An 18,787-nucleotide genomic window follows, 5' to 3' on the forward strand; every position below is an offset into this window, starting at 1 on the left:
CCCTGGAAATAAGAACCAAATAGTAAAATTCTGTGGTGCTGCTGTCATTAGTTTACGAACACCAGTTTCTAAACTGGTTCAAGTTTGTTAATAAGTCACTAAGTATTATGGTCAAGGAGCAGAGGAGCTAGTAAATGGTCAGATGCAGAACATAGCTTCTGTTTGATCCTGTCAGGTGGACAAAGTATAAAATACCCTTTCTTTCCCCCTGCCCACCCAGCCTAATGGAAACCATATGGTTTATCAACCAGAATGGCATATTAACTGCCCAGGTAGTCTGAGAAACTTAGGACCACTGTACCCTTCCCAGCTTTTTCTTTTGAGCCAAGAAATTGCAGACTATTGTGGGCATCTTTGAAATGTTAGTACAGAGCAGGCAACAGAAACCAGGAGAAGAAAGCCCATTACAATACTAAAATAAGTATTCCCACAGTCTGTGGGCCACAGCTCTCCATTTGTTCCCATTAATATAGATACAAATAAGATTCTCCTGGAAGTGCAGCATGGGTCACCCTAGGGAGGGTAGACCAGCCCAGCAGTAGGCTGCCCTTCAGGAGATTAATTCTTTGAAAATCACATCATCCTTCTGTGTTTCAGTTTTGCCACCAGCAAAACATGAATCTCAGAATTCTCATTTTTGTGCAAGTCTTTGAAAGTCATAGCTAAAATCTGTAGGTGTTTCTTACAATAAAATGAAGTGTTAAAAAAATAATTAAAAATAACATTTTTGTGACAAAAGGACCCCAGCTGCAGAAAAGGGAAAGTGATTCTGAGGAAAAGGTGTTATGTGGTATGAGAAGGAGGCAGCGACTGAGATCTGGATCAGACTATGGGCGGCAGAAAAAGAAGAAAGGAAGAAAAAAATTTCCTACCTATACCTTCAGCATTCTTGCCCCCTTCACACCTCTCAAAAATACGAGTGATCACAGGAATAGGAACAAAGGGAGAGGTAAATTGCCAAAGCTAATAAGATACTGAATCTGTACAAATTGCAGCATCATTTGGCCACTGATGTCCTGAAAAGTGTCTGTGTTCTGACACCAATGGTGGAATACAACTGGCCTTGTTTCCCACAGCGTGTTTGCTATAGATTGTATACTGATAGCAAGGGATTTTATTCAGTGCCTCTCTGCACATTTGTGTAACTTATATTGCTTATGCTAGTTTAACCTCTAAGAGTAATGCAAGGCAGCCAGAGCCTCAGGAATTTGAAACAATTTACTGCCTTTGTACCGCACCATTGCGCAGAGCAGCATCCTGCCTCCCTCCTAAAAGCATTTTTCCTACCTTGATGAAGTGCTGCCTGCTGGTTAGTGTCAGTCTGAGTGCTGTAGCTCACTTTTTGTCATAGAAAGTATTAAAACAAGGCTCTTTCTCTTTTATTCACCAATTTTGCTCCGAGCACTGCAGGATGGGACAGTCCCTGGTTTTCACTGTTTTCCTCACTCTTGCCCTCAAAGCTGGTTCTGAAGCCTTTTTGGGTCCACAAAACAGCACAGCAAAGCAGTGTGACAGCACTGGGTATCCCAGTACCAGCCTTGAGGCATGCAGCAGCATGGTGCTAGCTCAGCACATTTCTAGACCATTGCGTTTTCTATGGAATGACGCATCAGCACAAAAACAAGTTTTGTGTCCATCGATGCTATAAACATGAACAGTTAATACCCATCTCCTTTTGTCTCAATGGTTTTGGAGGTGGCAAAGAGTTAGATAACTGTTTTATCCCACGTATGATGCATCATATCTGGTGTGTGTGTGTGTGTGTGCTTCAAAACAAGATCAATGAAGCAAAAGAAGTCAAGAGAGATGTCCAAGAACTTTTAACTCCACGAAGAGTGATCAATTGTTTATTTTGGACTGCAGCCTAATGAAACTCTTAAAATAACCTAATATCCATTTCCTATAAGTACCTTTTTACATTAAAAAATCTTATTAAAATTCAAGTTTAAAAATGTCAACAAGAGCAAGTAGATTTACTTGCATATTTATTGGCAGCAATAACATTAAATTGCTGCAATAGTATTAAATGCCATTGACAGACCCTTTAGCACTTATCAAAAACCACTTCAGAGACAAGATTATATTCCCTATCAACATTTCCTATAAGTGTTTTCCTTTTCAGCATTTTAAAATAGTTTGCAGGAAGCACTTGTCACGTTTTGAGGAGCTGAACTTTAAACTAGAAAGGATCAGTTTGTGTTGGGGTTTTGGCAGGGGAAAAGGTCAGTAGATTGAAAACCCAAAGAAGACGATTCATTACCTTGCTTATAAGTTTCTGGGCTACTACACGCGGACATGCCCGAAGTTCAGGGCCATTTTAGCGTTTGCTCCAGTTATGTCAAATACTGGCAATTATAAAATGTATGGGCACTGGCATCCACAAAGTCAAGCCGACAGGAAGGAAGAACTTGTACAGTTGCCAATCTTTGTTCAACAGAGGCTCAGAACAGAAAAAAAGTGAAGAATAAATTACCTTTTGTGGAATAAAGTGGGCCCAGTGCAACCACACTGCAGATGGGCCATAAGGGACACTTTCTCTTAAGTTCCATCCGCCTTCACTGTATAGAAGCACTAAAAGCCTTATCAATAATTTAACAAAGTAATGGACATGTTTTTGAACACTGTGGGCTGATGCTTAAAGAAGCACCACATTGGCAGAGAAAGACTGTGAAAGTGGAAAGCTTGTGGCTTTTATTCTGTAGTTATTTTGAAAGTCAGGACAACATGGTGTGCTACAGACACAGTATTCTTGCCAGCAGCGCTTTCTTCTGCTAGAGCTCAAACCTGGGACTGCACAGCGGCAAAGTACTGAAGGGCAAACTTCATCTGCAGCTGGTAGCAGCGGTTTGAGTTAGGAAAGCTCTTTTTAGTCAGCAGGACTGAGCCACATGGATCAGCAATAGCAACCTTCCCAAGACACACTTGGACATTTTGCAGCCCTTTTAGGCATAAAGGTCCCAAGTTTTGACACTCAGCACTTCCCACCAGTTTAGCTGCTGGACAGGCTGGCTGCCACCCAGCTGAGATAAGTGTTTCCAGGGCTCTAACTCAGGGACCAAGGTGCCAAGCAGTCAACCTGGCTTCCCAGCCATAGCCTGTCCCTGGCAAGGGCAGCATACACCTTGACATCTCCAGCACATCTGACACATACCTCAGGCTTTGAAGGACTGCAGCCTAAGTATTGTCCTCAAATCTGGGTTCTGCAAGGCATCACTCATGCTACATCCAGCTTCCTTCAAGACACAAGGTGGGGAAAAAAAAGAAAGAAAAAGCACTCACTGACCTGAGCATGCACCATGGATGCTGGAGACCTGGATCTTCCGCTGCAGCTCTCAAAGGAGGAAGGCGCACGCACTGCACCCTCTCCAGCAGCTCTCTCTTGGCTGCCTGCACATCATTTTATAAACTCACACCTAGCCACAGCTGTGCTTACAGTTCCCATCCTAATCATCCAAAAAGAGACTCACCTGGATGTAGATACCTATCTGCAAAGCAAAATCAGGTGTCCTTGCTGCTGCTGACTTATCTCTTCACAGTCCGATGCTTCAGGCCCCCACATATGCATCACTTATACCCCCACCCCACCCCTGCCTACAGCCTTGCATCCTAGCTGAGTAATGCAGGTAATGCATGTGGCTGAGCAGCCTGGCTATGGCTCACTCCAGTCTTCAGGCACCAAGCCTTCCTGAGGCTTTACAAACCAGCTACCTAATTGAAAGCAGGCACAAAAAGGCTGGGAGATAGAGTACTGAGCCTACATCCCTTTGCTGAACCCATTCCAGCCTGAAGGTGAATGGATTGCTGTCTGTGGTCTTCCCAAAGCCAGTGCTTTATTTTCCTTTCCCAGAAATTTTCTACATTATGGCAGGGCAGAAAACTTCCCACCAGCATATTTCGGAGTTTGCTGTAACAAACATTACATCTCCGATTTTTTACTTCATGTCAAGACCTCCTTGGAGCATGATATCATTACTAAGTTCACTGCCTGACACGCTGTTCTGTTTAATTGCTGTGGTCACATTAGTTAATTTGTGCTTTCTGTGATCTGCTGCGTATTATTGATTGTTGACTTCAGAGATGGTGCTGAAAAAGAAGAAAAATACACACTGTTCAGTTACTGCTATGATATTATTTTTTGATAACAGTGTAATTAAATTCCACTGTCCTTGCACATCCTATTTTAGGCCAATGTACTAAGTAAAACAGCCAAGTGACAACACTCAGGTTGATAGCATCTTCATAAAATGAAATTACAATCTACAAATGAACCAGCCCTTCCTTTGCAGCCATGAAACTGAGTTTAATCACCTCATGGGAAGAAAATCCTGGGGAATATATTCTTCACATTATTCTTACAAATTCTCTTTATCCCTCTGAAAAAAAATTATGGGATCTACAAAGCAGTGGCCATGTAAAGGAGAACCATAGCAAGGCTGATAAAAAGGCAGAAGCTATATTGGCTTTAAGGAGAAAGCAATGACAGTGATCTTTAGCTGAGGTACCATCACTCACAAAAGCATGACATTTTTACATTTCAGAACTTACTCACCTACTTACCGACACACCATTTGAAACAAACTAGCTGACAAACTGCATTCAGAGGAGACAGCGAATTAGTCAGATTTTCCCGTTAATTCCATAATAGCAGCCCTGAAATTAGGCTTTGCCTACACATCCGAGGAGCGGAGACCTGGCTCCCTCAGAGGTGCTGGGGACTCCTAACCAAGGTGTCACGTATGCCAGTGCATCCCCTGCCCAGGGATGGGGAACAGGGAAGTTCAGGAGGCATGCAAGAAACAATTTTTATGTTGTTTGTAAAAAGAAGTCAAAACAGAAGAACAAAAAGAAAACCTCTGAAAGCATCTCCTGAATGCCAGCCCATGGGGAGCCCATGAGCAATACATCCCTTCAGATAAGGGCTTTTAAAGAAATGGTACATACGTGACACGTTTGGAGGTTTCACCCTAGCAGAGAGGCTAGGAAGTGTGACTAGTTTAACATTTTCATCATCTTCTTTTGGGTTTGGGTGGTGGGAAGAGGGTTTGGCAAAGCTTGCAGTAACCCCCCTGCCTGCCCTTCCAGCCAGACGCTGCCATCTCCTCAAGTCCTGTGACTGAAAGGTTTCTCTTGCCTCCCAGATCAGCATCTTCATGACCCATTTGTCTAACTATGGGAACGACCGCCTGGGCTTATACACCTTTGCAAACTTAGCCAACTTTGTTAAGAGCTCAACCAACCTGAAACTGCAGACGTTGCCCCCAGTTCAGCTGGCTCAGAAGTACTTTGAGCTCTTCCCGGAGCAGACGGACCCTCTTTGGCAGGTAATGTCACTTCCTCTTCCTCCTCCAATTACAACCTGTTTCTTGAAGTCAGAATCTTTGCCTGTAAAAAAAAATAATTAAAAATCCCAGTTCACATTCATATATGTTTTTTCTCCCTGCATGCCTTCTCAGATTATTTAAATTTTCTCTGTGAGGGCACTGCTTTCGGCTAGAATTGGATTAGCTTGCACTCACCCCAAACCAGGCATGGTAAAAGCACCTAACTGACATTTATTTGAGAATAAAGGCCCCCTTCCCAACCCTCCTGTCTGCAGCTTTGCTCATGCATCACACTGTGTTAACTGATGGTGTTGCACTGTCAGTAAGATGCTCTTAGCCAGCCAGTAGCAAGAGCTGTCCCAAGGCAAACGCAAATTCATTGCACCCCTTTACGGGAAATGGTTGAGGTTGGATCACTGCAGCTCCAAGGAGGATTTCCCACCATCTGAACCCCCTTCAATGAAAAAGCAAGGAAAAGGGAGGGCAGGAGGGGTCAGCGCAGCAAATGCAGAATGGGCAGCTATTTTAAGAATGGAGAAGGGTTTCTGCACAAACTATTTTCTCTCTCTGTTTCAAATGCACAATAGTGCTGCTTGTAATCTCAACACTGTAATTTCCTAATCTTTGTTACACATATGTGGCTCTTCTCTTATTCAGCATATGACATGTCATGATGTGCTTTTAGCTATGCAGGCATAAATCCAGAGTGATGCTGTGAAGATCTGTGCAGTTATTTTGGGCTTATGCTGGCAAAAAGAAGCCAAAAATTTCCCTATTATTTTTGGCCCAGATGCAAAAGAAGTATAAATTTATAATATTTCCATTGAATTTAGTGATGTGGCAGTGATTCACATCAGTTAATGATTTTCTCCATTATATTTTGTTAACTTTATTCACTAGCAAACTGTATCTTCTATTACCAGCCAATACTATGCAAAAGCATTATCTATATAACTGCTTTAAAGAGCAGTCAATCCTAACCGTTTCTGTGGGGTCTTTTGTTCACACGTTTTTATTTTGCATTCATAGGTAGTAAAAAGATAAGAAGATGAATAATATCCCATATTTCTATTTTGTCCTTCCTTTTGAGTTCTTATGTAAATTAAAATTGGCACTAAGTCCTATGCATCTGAAACCATTTTGTCACCTAAGAAAGTAATGCCTTGAAGCTATTCAAACAGAGGTTTCCATTTTAACCTCAAATGAAAACTTGACTAAATCAATGTTTTAAACTTTTTTTTCTTCTTTTTCTTTTCTTTCTTTCTAATGACTGAACCTAATCCTCAGTCATGCAAAACTATTATATATACAAGTTAAATTTTAGTCAATGAGACCACATAAATGCCTACCTATGTGCCTATGGGCTCTGAGATGGTGAAATGAGCCTGACCAGCAGAGGAAAGGAAGCGCAGTACTCTCACAGGCTGTGGGTTTTGACACCGATCCTTCCAGGATCTGCACAACTGTGCAGCATTACTGACTTCACTGGGACCCCTGGGAGGGTTGGTCCTGAAAGATGGACACTAGGAGTTTGGTGCCTGTGTGCCCTGCTTCCGCAGATAAATACCAGAGTGCTCAGTATCATTCAGGAGCAAACCCTTAGGAGGAAACGTGGGATTTTACTACTTATTGTAAGGCTCTGACATTAGTGCATACCATTTAGATCCTGCAAGACTCATGTGCATGCAAACATTGAGGATACCCCCAGCATGATGTACACAACCACCTTTTCTTCTTCAGAATCCATGTGATGATAAACGACACAGGGATATTTGGTCCAGAGACAAAACTTGTGACCACCTACCCAAATTTCTTGTGATAGGACCCCAGAAAACAGGTAAGAAGCAATGAATCTGTAACCGAGACTAGCCCCCCAGTTTTGTATCTCTGTATTTGTGTCCTGTAAACTGAAGCCAACTCCCTACTATAGAGATGGTGCACTCCTGATCCCTATGGGATTCAAACAGTAACTCCTTCACTGCCAACAGAAAGGGACGACTGTAAGATTGCATTCAGTCACCACAAAAAAAAACCCCATACGCTGTCAGGCTGCCCTATGTTAAGATTGTTATAAAGTTCTTTGACAAATTATTTCAACATCATTTGAGACCTTAATTGACAATAAAGGTATTTACCGCCTTGCAGAGCTCTGAAGGTCTCAGGGCATTATTTCAAGTAAGCCACATTCTGCCACTCCCAAGACAGTTATTACTGTTGTGGAAATATTGCAGAAAGTGGGTGCTGAGGCAAGGAAATAAATGACAAATCCAAGACCATATAGAAATTCTGCAACAGCGAAAGAGACAGCAGGTCTTGATTCATAGTTCAATGGTAGCTTGCATAACACAAAATCTTTGAAGAGCAAGTTTAAAGACACATCCTCCAAAATCTCATTTACCACCATATATTGTTTCCAGTTGGTTTTGTCAAACAAATAACAAAAAAGTACTGTTACTGGGATTTTAAAGCATACGTATTACATACAGGTTTGTTAGCTTTGAAATAGACAATTTATTCCTCAGTAGCAGACCCCCAGGAAAAATACACAGAGGACAAAAGTGCAGTACTGGGAGTAACAAAAGCGTAATACCACACTTAGCGCTTTTGAAAAGTTTTGTGCAACATGAATGGTTTGAAAACAGACGTGCTCAGGCCAAATTCCCTCACTGGTTACATACACAGTCAAGCAAGTAATGTCATCAACAGCAGTATCATGCATGCATCAAGAGAGCAGAACTCAGAGTTTGGGAATGGGAAGAGTCTGACGAGCAGAGAAGCCTGCACGTATTCCCTCCTCCCTCTGAAAGCCCCTTGTGCTTACACAGGGATTTCATCAACAGGCAACTTTCTTACAAAAGGAAATCTAATTTTCCTGTATATTTCAACGTGCATTCATTTAAAGTACTTACTTGAATGAATGAAGTCAAAGGGGTTTTCTTCTATTTCCTAATGGCATCTCTTTTTTGTTGTCATAGGAACAACAGCGCTTTATTTATTTCTTCTGATGCATCCTTCCATTATCAGTAATCTCCCCAGTCCAAAAACTTTTGAAGAAGTTCAGTTCTTCAATGGAAACAACTATCACAAGGGAATTGATTGGTAAGAAGAATAACAAAAAAGAAGTGTTCGTTCTTAATACATGGTAAATCACAATAGAACAATTACAGAAGCATGTATTGCTTTTACTAGTTTTGCTTAGGAAAAGTGTTTTTGTGAGGCTTTCCTTTCCACGGGGAACAGCAGTTCTCATCCTTGTGTGAAAACTGAAATACAAGGCAAACGTCACACTACACAGAAACAGATTCATCCTGAGCAGTTTTCCTTGCCCACGTACGTCATGGAGAGCGTGCAGAGCAAACAGGGCTGACCAATAAAAGCAGGCTCTCCCCACAGCTCTGAGGCCTGCTCCTCTGTTCCAGGTGTCACGAAAAATAAAGGGAAAGAAGTGCTTGGCCTTTGTTTTTTCCGTGCTGCATAAAGAAAGAGATCACCCATGGCTATCATAGAGTGCGTGGTGCAATCCACTTGGAGGAGTGGGGGAGGGGGATTTCTCCTCTGCAGCCCTTCACACAACATGTAGAGGAAGAGGTTGGCCTCTTGGAGACCCCACCACCACACTTCACCGAAATTGGCCTGCATGTTCAAAAGTCAGCAGGGTCCTGGGTGCCCCCACGTACTTTGTTTCCATAGACCAAAAAACAGTTAGTCTCTCCAAAACTGGAAGTTCCCAGAGCGCTCAGCAAATCTAAAAGGACTAAAATATGCCTTCAAAACAATTCCACCTTTTCCTTATTTGAATTCTTCACCTTTTCAGTTGAACCTGCTGTTTTGCTTCCCATCAATTTTAAGTGGAAAAGACCATTCAAAGCCAAAATTCAAATCTTGCATTCTGAAAATGTCTAAATGAAAAGATTTGTCGGTTCCAAAAAGAAGTATTTCAACAATGTTAAAATTAAATGGTTGACATTTTGAAGCTTTTACCATTTTTTTTCACCAGCAGCTAAACTGGTGAAAGATATCCCTTTGACATTGAACTTAGTAGCAAAAATCCCATCCATCCAAGGAAAAAAACCTAGTTACTTGACTTCATGGAGGCTTTAGCCATTACCAAGCATCACAGAATGTAAGAGCCAAGATGTGTTCCCCCTCCTCCAGTTCTAGAGTGAGCTGAGAAATTCCATTTTGCTTCTTGAGAATTACGTCTGAAAATTCACCTTTTCATCTGCCATGAAATGGGAAGCACAAGGATATGACCCTCTTGTGATACTGCTAATTCTAACAAGTTCCTTCACCTCCCAGGTACATGGATTTCTTCCCCACTCCTTCCAACATTACCACCAACCTCGTCTTTGAGAAAAGTGCCAACTATTTCCATTCTGAGGAGGCCCCTAAACGAGCTGCTTCCCTCATCCCCAAGGCCAAGATCATCACCATCCTTATTGACCCATCCGATCGGGCGTATTCCTGGTACCAGGTACAGACATTGCCTTAGAGAAATGAACAGTGAAATCAGTGGCAGGGGATGATGGCCAGCATCAGTGGGAATTTGTGTCCTTGAGCAAGAACAGGATTATATTGCAAAGCATTTGCGCTGTGTAGAAGTGGAAGGATGCTGAATGCCAGCTTTTGCAGTTGGCACCTGTGACACCAGTGTCATAAATGATGAAACTTCTCAGCACAAAGCTGCCACCAGCTGTAAACAAACAGTTTAATCTCAATTACAGCTGACACTGCATAGAGGAAAAGCAGTGTTCCTCGCCCAGGGAGATATACGGGGGAAAATGATCTTGTCCTAGCTAGAAAATCAGAGCTCTTGATGCCGAGAATCTGGTACCTCGTGCCATCCTCCAACATGTAAGCTGAGTGATGTGCGGTGCTGTGCAAATGTATGCAGTGTCTTCTAAAGTTTCCAAGGAATTAAAAAGAGCTGTGTTTGGAGAGCTGGGGTTTTTTTTCCTCTCCTTGGAAACAAAAGAAAGCCTGTGCTTTTTTCTGAGGAAACTATAGGATGCCCTTTCTTGCCTTTTACTGAGCCCATACCTTTCCATAACAAAGTCTGCAATATTTTAAAAAAACGTATTTTTAGAGATGTATGTGAGATATGGTGTAGCCATGCGGGTACAGGAAATACTAAAAGCAGTGTTAAAACAGACAATATTTAATATTGTTGCAATAAGCATAGAAACCACCACTTCTGGTACTGTTGTTATGAGTTCTGCAAGGAATAAAACATGGCCAAAGGGTGCAGTTTGCAGATACCCTTTGTAGTATCTCATTTGCACCTTTAAAACTACCGATGCAAGATGCAAAGCAGTAAAAAAAATTTGTTCCTACTTTGGCAGAATTTGGCTCCTCAGCTCCCTTCCCATCTGTCCCATGAGGGCCCTTGATTGAGTGGTGGTCCCATCCTGCTTCCCTGCCCCCTGCTCCTACCCAGCAGAAGTGGCACTGGGGGGAAGCCGAGGGGCTGCAGCAGGGCTGGCCATGCCAGCACAGCCCTCCCGGCAGCTCTGGGGAGGCTTATGGCTTAATCTCCAGCTTCCTTGTGATATGTGTCTAAATATTTCCTGTCAGCATCAGCGATCCCATGAGGACCCCACTGCCTTGAAATTCAATTTTTATGAAGTCATTACATCCAGCCATTGGGCGCCCTCGGAGATAAGGACTCTCCAGAAGAGATGCTTGACACCCGGATGGTATGCTGTCCATATTGAAAGATGGTTAAGTCATTACCCTGCTTCACAGGTAATTTCCAACCTGTTGTTCCACCAAGCTCATCAACTCTCGGAAAGTCCCCAGATGAGTATGGCCTCATCATTAGAAGTGATGGGGTATTTCCCACTGGAACTCAGCTATCAGGAAATGCACATTTGACAAGATCAGGATATTTGGCAGAAGTATGCTTATTTTTCTGTCTTCTGATTGAAAAGATGCGACAGGAAAATGCTATGAACTGGCCACACGGGTTTGATAGGGGACTTTGGGCTTTTCTTCCAGGACCAGCCCAGGTTCTCAAGGCTTCTGGGTCCCAACATACAAGCAGCTGCAGCATGAGGCATTGTGGGAAGATCTGAGAAATTAATTTAGAAAATGCCAGGGCTTTTTCTAAAAAGAAATTTCATTCTGCTTTCTACTCGGTCCCTTTCATAGAAAACTCCACATTTCTTTGACCCTGATATGGAATTAGCCTTTCTGAGTGTTAAAGCAGAAATTCTTCTTTTGCCCCATCTTCCTTTAGATGTTTTATTGAATTGTCTTTGATGATCTTTCCCATGAAAAATTTATGTAAACATATAGACCTAAAGAATATTCTATTTACTAAAAGAAATTGTTTACATATATAAACCTAACAAACATTTTAGTACTACAAAATGTATGCATAGGCACTCTTTACCCTTGGACATGGTCCATAGCTGAGTTCATATGTCTACCTACCATAAAAAAAAAAAAAAAGTTGTAACAGGGTGTTTAATAAGCAAGCATAATGCGTATCTGCAGAAATTGTTCTATGTGGGACGGAGTTTTGTTGAAAAGATGTAGAACTGAGTGTTTCCTATTTAGTCAGGGACCTGGAAAACCAAAAAGTAATAGAAGCTCTGTCTTTTTGCAGTCCTCACTTTTCTTCTTATGCAGTATCAGCTGTACTACAAAGAGGAGAAACAGGTCAATCCCATTTCCAAGAGAAAGGACAAAGTCTCAGTTAGTTCTTGACTTTCTTCTTTCATCTCTGGCCTTTCTGTACTTTCATAAATGGGGAAGGAGTACTGCCAAAGCAGCTGAGCTTGCAGCAAGGGCCAGCCCCAGGCAGTATTGCCCTAGGAGCAAACAGGGCACGTCTCCTCAACATCCACCATGTCCCAATTTATTCCTCCAAAGGATAAGGGGCTGTCCCGGCACATTCAGAGCATGCAAAGAGTGCTGAACATCCCGTGCCATTACCTGTGCCCTGCCTCTGCCCTCACCCAGGGCTGCTGCCCCCTCTCACAAAGCTCTCTCCCTTTCTCCTGCCATAGCAAAGAACAAGTGCAGCCCTCGTATTAAACATTCAGGGGCACATTGACATATTTCTTGTAAAACCTGTAACCACTCATGTTTCTTAGTTACAGTGATTAATTTTACAAGATACACAACAAAATGCACTCATTCTTAATAAGGTGCACACAGAGAGTGCACTCACGGTGCTTACTAATGGGCACTCAGTAATGTGCATTCACTTGGTCTGTGCACTCAAAAACTTAATAATTCATAATAAGCCTTCACCATAAATATAAAACACGTCTGCCCAGAATAGTTATTAGTAATACTCCTTGGTACTCCAGTAGACTTTTGATACATTGTCTTAACATTTGCTTGTGGAGGTCAATGTACCTTTACATCACATCAATCTTTAATTAAAAACAAAACAAAACAAAAAAACCCTTTGCTAATAATTTTGCAAGCCCATATGATTGATAGGCTGTTGGTAAGTTTTAAATAAATTGCTACAGTATAGCTTTTGAACATCTAATTGTAGTTTCTAAACATTTAATGCTAAGATATATATGTAAATATAAATATATATATATATATATAGAGAGAGAGAGAGAGATATGAGCTTTTTGTTCTTTTTCTTACTCCATGTCTCCATGTCAGATTTTCAACGGACACATTGTAAACCTCAATAATACTTTTACATTTCTTCCTTAGCTCTATTTCTCAGAATTCACTGAGACTTGGGTTTGGCTTGTGAGATGTAATTCTGAATTCAAACGATGTGCACACAGAGTTACAAGGTGCCCACCCACACAGATTCAACATAATAAAGAGAAAAGTAAATCTGAAAAGAGGTTCATCCATAAGATTGCTGTTAGCACTGTGGAAAGTCACATGCTAATCTAAAACTGTGTTGTCACAGAAGGGAAATGATGTCATTCTTTTGTTAACCTTAGTCCTGTTTCTAAACAGCTAGCATATTTACCCCTACAGTTCCTTATTATTGATGGACAACAGCTAAGAAGTGACCCAGCTACTGTGATGGATGAAGTTCAGAAGTTTCTTGGAGTCTCTCCTCATTATAATTACTCTGAAGCTCTAACGTGAGTCAGTTCTTTATTATCTGCCCGATGGGATCATGGTGTACAACCCCTCCTACCAAGATCACTTGATCATTAATTACAAACAAACAAACAAAAACCACATTAAAAGAACTGATAATTTTGCAGAGCTTGGGGATTTCTTCATGTTTAACACCCATCGACTTTTCCCTTCACTTGCACACATATAATACATTACAGAATTTAATTGCATGGTTGCATACATTTCCACTTTGCACAACACACACAACAAACAACGGCTCAGTATTTTGTATTAGATACAGAACAAAGGTCCAGATTCATGTCAAAAATGTCTGCTAAGTTGCAGTGTTCAATCGGAGGTGCCCAGGACTTGATTTTTCAGGGTACCTAGTTTTGCTTTCGTCGCTGCACTGTTTAAAATGTACGCTCAGAGGTGATGTGAGTTGCACATGTCAGAGCTCAACACACATTTGCACATCAGCCTGATGGACCTTATGACAGTCTCCAGGAGCTGAAGCCCACTTACTGTCAGGTGTGAAAAGTTTGGCTTAAACGTTTTTATCATGTTCATGTAGGAGTCTAGTGACAGAAATTGGATTAGAGGCAGTCAGTATGATAAAATTCATCTGGTGGCATGGTTTCTTTGATTGTTTGCTTTTAATGTGGACCAAACATATCATTCCCTAATCCCATTTTCATCTATGATTGAGCCTATTCTGCCCAGAATTCAGCCTGTACACTTAAAGTTTGGTAAAATTATAAGCTACAAATAGTAGATCCCTAACCTGGAAGTGCTTGTCTCAAGCACAGCACGTGGAGCCTGGGGAGAAGCTCGTATTTGCTGATGAAGCACAAAACCCTGAGCTTGAGCAGCCTCGCCGTTCATAGCCCGGGGTGTTGGTGCCAACACTGCAGTGCCCCACAGAAGCCCAGTCAAGGTCCCCTTTGCCCTTTGCCTTCCCACAGCCTTTGGTTCAAATCTAGCAAAGGCGGCTGTGACGAGCCCGGATGACATTTCTCATTCTCGCTACCCGGAGGGTGAGGCTTTCCCCCATGAAAGGGAACCCGTGGCCTGGGTGGCACGCTGTCTTTGACATTCCTCAGTTCCCCACAGGAAGGTGAGTCTTTGCAGGGGTGGGAGTGAGCTGAATTTCTCTCTCCCCTCTTAGTCCAGCAGAAAATTGTAAGAAGCTTTTGATCTGAGCCTCTCCGTATGAGGAGCATCATCTCATTACAGCCCAGAGCGTTGGGCTGGGAGAGCCCTGGGACATCCATGGGCTGACAAGTCTGGCTCTGCAGCAGAGGTTTTCCCAAGTCAGTGTTCAAGGAGAGAGCACGAGCTTGCACATGGGGTGGGAAGTAGAAAAGCCTGTACCTCACCTTTGCTGCAGGCTGACATCACGAGAAGTGTGGGAAAATGAGACCATGGACTTCCCACCTACCCCACACTGCCTCCACACTGCTTATGATTATCGTTTAACGTTTCCCCCCCTGGGAGGGTTATGTTGATGTTTATTTATATAATAGGTATAAAGTGAGAGCTGAGCACTTGCGGTTCTTTGGGTCTTAATAATGTTGCAGTGCCACAATTCTTTTCTAAAGGAAAGAATTTGGTTTTCAAAATGTAATTTTTTCAGTCTTTGGTTTCCAAAGTGGATGAAACAGAGGAGGAGTTTGAATTCACAACTGAACTACTGGTGTTTGAACAACTGCTGCTGCACATCTGCAGCGCCTTCTGCTAGGTTTTTAAAAACCCACACCCACAAACATATATCTTCCTTTCTGAAACTAAATTAAAGGTGGGGGAGTCACACACCAGGAAAAATTTTGGTCTTTCATATTTGTTTGGATAGGAAAAATGGATTGTAAACAGATCTATAAAATTATGCAATCACTGTTTAGAGGCATCAAGAATGCAAATGTGCCGCAGAAGCACATAGTTCTCTACGGCTTTAGGATGGAAAAGGAAAAAGGCATTAAACAACATGGTTGTTTTATGGTAGGACTGTCAAAGTAAAAAAGATTGCATAGGATTGTTCCTAGTCATTACTGCCTAATAACTGTATACAATACATTTTTAAAGTTGTCACAATGCAGCCTAAGGACCCAGTCCTGCAAACACTAGTGAGCAACAAGTTCATCACCCTGAGTAATTACGTGAATGTCTTATAGGGAAGTAAAATCAAGCCAGGCAGAAGGAAGGTACTATTCAGAGCTACGGAAAAAGAGCAGAGGGGAGACAGAGGCAGGGCTCGGGCACCTGCAGAGAAGCCCACATCACACAGGGTTAGTAGGAGCCACAGCTGAGATGGGCAACTAGGTCAGTGCTTCTTACACACACTGCTAAAGAGAACCTAGGTTCAGGCTGGAGATAAGGAGGAAATTTTTTACAATGAGGGTGGTGAAACACTGGCAGAGGTTGCCCAGAGGGGTGGTCAATGTCCCATCCCTGGAAATGTTCAAGGCCAGGTTGGATGGGGCTCTGAGCAACCCAATCTAGTGGAAGATGTCCCTGCTGACTGCAGGGGGGGGTGGGCTGGGTGAGCTTTAACGCTCCCTTCCAACCCAAACCATTCTGTGGTTCTGTGATTCTATGACCTGCACTCTTTATTAGAGTAGTGAAAACAAAGAGGGGGAAACAACTAACGCTGAAGGGCTTTCACACATAACGCTGTCAATAGAAAGCCATTGGGATCCCGCACAGTGCTGGGAGAGGGAAACTAGCCAGTGGTCTTCATGACATTCCCACTACAGCACTGAAGAGATGTTTCCCACCTCTCCCCCACCCACTCATTTTCATAGGGGTTTACAATTTTTTACATATCTTATTCCCATCTTAATGAACAGAAAACTAGGACACATGGGACTGAAGCTACAAAAGACCTTCCCTTTTAATCATAGGGTGGCCCTACCAAAGCTACACTGGCTGCTAGGAAGATACATTTCATGCCTGACCTTCTCAGTTGACCCACGGTCTCAGGCAGCGTGGGCCAGTGGTTCCTTTTTTTGTTTTTCTCAGCAGGCAGCAGAGGGAGGCAGGACAGAGCTTGGCTCTGGCAAAGGGCAACCAAATTGCCGCTTCTTCTAGCCCAGCTCATCACACCATGCTCCACCCGCAGGGGCAGCTCCACACGCAACCTCATAGGGAACATCTCCCTGCATTTGCCTCCTGTGAACAACAGGAGGGAAAGAACAAGACAGGGTTAGGGGAGCCCGCTTAAGTTAATGTTTTCTCTTGGAGAGCTGCTGCATTTTGTTGGAGAATAAGAGAAAGGCCCTCATGGTGACACAGCCTACCTGTGACCTCACTGGCACCCTCTCCGCCTCTAGCATCGGGTGCTGGCTTCCCAAGAAGCCAGTGGGCATACGGGTGTCCTGGTTCAAGCCTGCATCTCCCACGGCCTTGCTCTGCAAGGGAAGGAAAGGTGACTGGGCCTGGAAGGGAGTTTTCTGCTGACTGCTGTAAAAAGCTCACTTGTACCTTTAGCCTTAAGGCTATCGCTATTTTTAAATAAATAACTCCTGTTGTGCCCAATTACATTTTCAGGAGGCCTGAGAGTTTCATAATACCTGAACGCAATGGGTTGAATTCAGCCCGAGCTGTCCTACCCTCTTTTCCCCTACCCAAATTTGTACATTTTCTTAATAATGTTCATTATGCGCCTTCTGGGGTAGAAATACTGTTTGGGGCATAGTTTTGCAGTTTTCCTTTTACTCAGCACACTATATTGCTGCTTCTCTTGGGAAATCAATGTAAGCCAGCTAAAGTACTTCACGATGCAATGAGCAGATGGAAAAGGCCGAAGTAGAAATGAATCTATCATCAATATATCCATTTAATCAATGATTTATTTATTTTTAATTGATACAGCTACCGAGCCAATTTAGGAAACACGTGTCAGGCCTGCAATAATAGGCTGGGCAAAAAAAACCCAACCCAAACATAAAGAAGGTTCACCTTTCTCCAGAAATTAGTTCACTTATGTACAGCAGCAAATTGCAGGTGCACCCGTGTCATACAGGTAGACCCAGGGCAAAAATGTAGTCTGTAACTAATTAACTCCGTGTTCCAGCCAATTATACTTCATCCTTTTCAAACATCTGCTGAATAGCAGAAATGCGAACCTTTTCAATGTTTTATGCATGCTGCAATTCCCATAGCAATAAATTCAAAACTTAACGCTGCGTGTTGTTCATTCCTTAGTGAGTACGTGGTTTAAAGCCTTAATCTGAAATTCCTATATCTTTGGATTTTAGACATCAAAATCAAATTGCATATTTCAAATAAGACCGCTAAGACAGTGTTTATGCTATAATGCCATCTTTGAAATGAAAATGATATTTAGAGCTAATGATATGGAACAGCCAACTTCTCAGGTGCAGTTAAATTATCAACAGCCAACTGGCGGTTCTTTCAGCAGACCTGAACGTTGCTTATTTCACTCAAAAATCAACATAAAACATCGCAATATTGTATTTCTCATTATTTTGTAGTCATGCAACACACACGCTTTTCTGTATAAATAGGCTTAGGGATAACTATGCCTGCTGAAGTCACCAAATAGATCAGCTTGCCCTTTTTAGCTCTTCTCACCTTGACCATGCTGACCTACGATAGCATCAGCTCCAACTGGCTGTACGGAGACCCTTCCTTGAGCACAGCTGATAATGTCCTTGAGAATATAATGCATCTCATTCCAGGAAAAGACCCGATTAGTAATTTTCTCAACAAAATGCTCTTCGTTCAAGTGTCAATTGATCAAAACATTAACATCCCACAGGGATACGCAGAGCAGTCTGACGTGAATAAAATCTCTGACCAAAACCAGACAATAAAATATGAGCCACAGTGTGGAGTGGGGCCATGTAAGATCCTTGAGACTGAGGCTCAGGACCTTGACCAGTACCCTACAGATCAACATTTAAGTCCTGTACCCTATATGCTGGACAAGTAGAAGGAAAATTAGCTAGTGTAGGTAAAGCACAATGTGAAAAACTTCTTGCCTTGAGCCACTCCCAAGGCAAATTTGTGGGAAAACAAAATGTAAATTCCCAAAGCCTTCACAAGAGAAGAAAGCTGTTTCCCACCCTGTCCTCACTATTTCAGTCACCCAGAAAGATAACGATTGTTGGCTGACACTTATGTCTCAGTAGCTGGGAGGTTCTACTGTAGTGAAGTCTTTCAAAAAGTATAATTCTCTATAGGTTTGACCCTCAGAAAGGCTTTTGGTGCCAGTTGTTGGAAGGAGGGAAAACAAAGTGCCTGGGAAAAAGCAAAGGTCGAAAATACCCACCAATGGACCAAGAGGTAAGGGCTTTCCAGAGGTTTACGTTAACATTTTTAAATATTGACCTGTGTTGGATTTCTAAAATAAATACACCTTTTTTTTTTTCCCTCTCCCACTGACTTGA

The 18,787-nt window shown here is 42.4% G+C and overlaps 1 protein-coding gene across 5 annotated transcripts in view; it reads left to right on the plus strand.

Moving 5' to 3' along the window:
* LOC101915116 (bifunctional heparan sulfate N-deacetylase/N-sulfotransferase 4) overlaps positions 1 to 18,787 on the plus strand; it is a 161,046-nt gene that overhangs the window by 136,159 nt on the left and 6,100 nt on the right. For all 5 annotated transcript variants that reach the window (XM_055796841.1, XM_055796839.1, XM_055796842.1 and 2 more), the window contains 7 exons: positions 5,139 to 5,321; positions 7,062 to 7,158; positions 8,297 to 8,420; positions 9,621 to 9,795; positions 10,896 to 11,066; positions 13,287 to 13,396; positions 18,581 to 18,683. In XM_055796841.1, coding sequence (XP_055652816.1) covers positions 5,139 to 5,321; positions 7,062 to 7,158; positions 8,297 to 8,420; positions 9,621 to 9,795; positions 10,896 to 11,066; positions 13,287 to 13,396; positions 18,581 to 18,683 — 963 coding nt within the window. The remainder of the gene's footprint in view (positions 1 to 5,138; positions 5,322 to 7,061; positions 7,159 to 8,296; positions 8,421 to 9,620; positions 9,796 to 10,895; positions 11,067 to 13,286; positions 13,397 to 18,580; positions 18,684 to 18,787) is intronic.

This window comes from Falco peregrinus, chromosome 2, assembly GCF_023634155.1.
Source record: "Falco peregrinus isolate bFalPer1 chromosome 2, bFalPer1.pri, whole genome shotgun sequence".
Classification (NCBI taxonomy): Eukaryota; Metazoa; Chordata; class Aves; order Falconiformes; family Falconidae; genus Falco; species Falco peregrinus.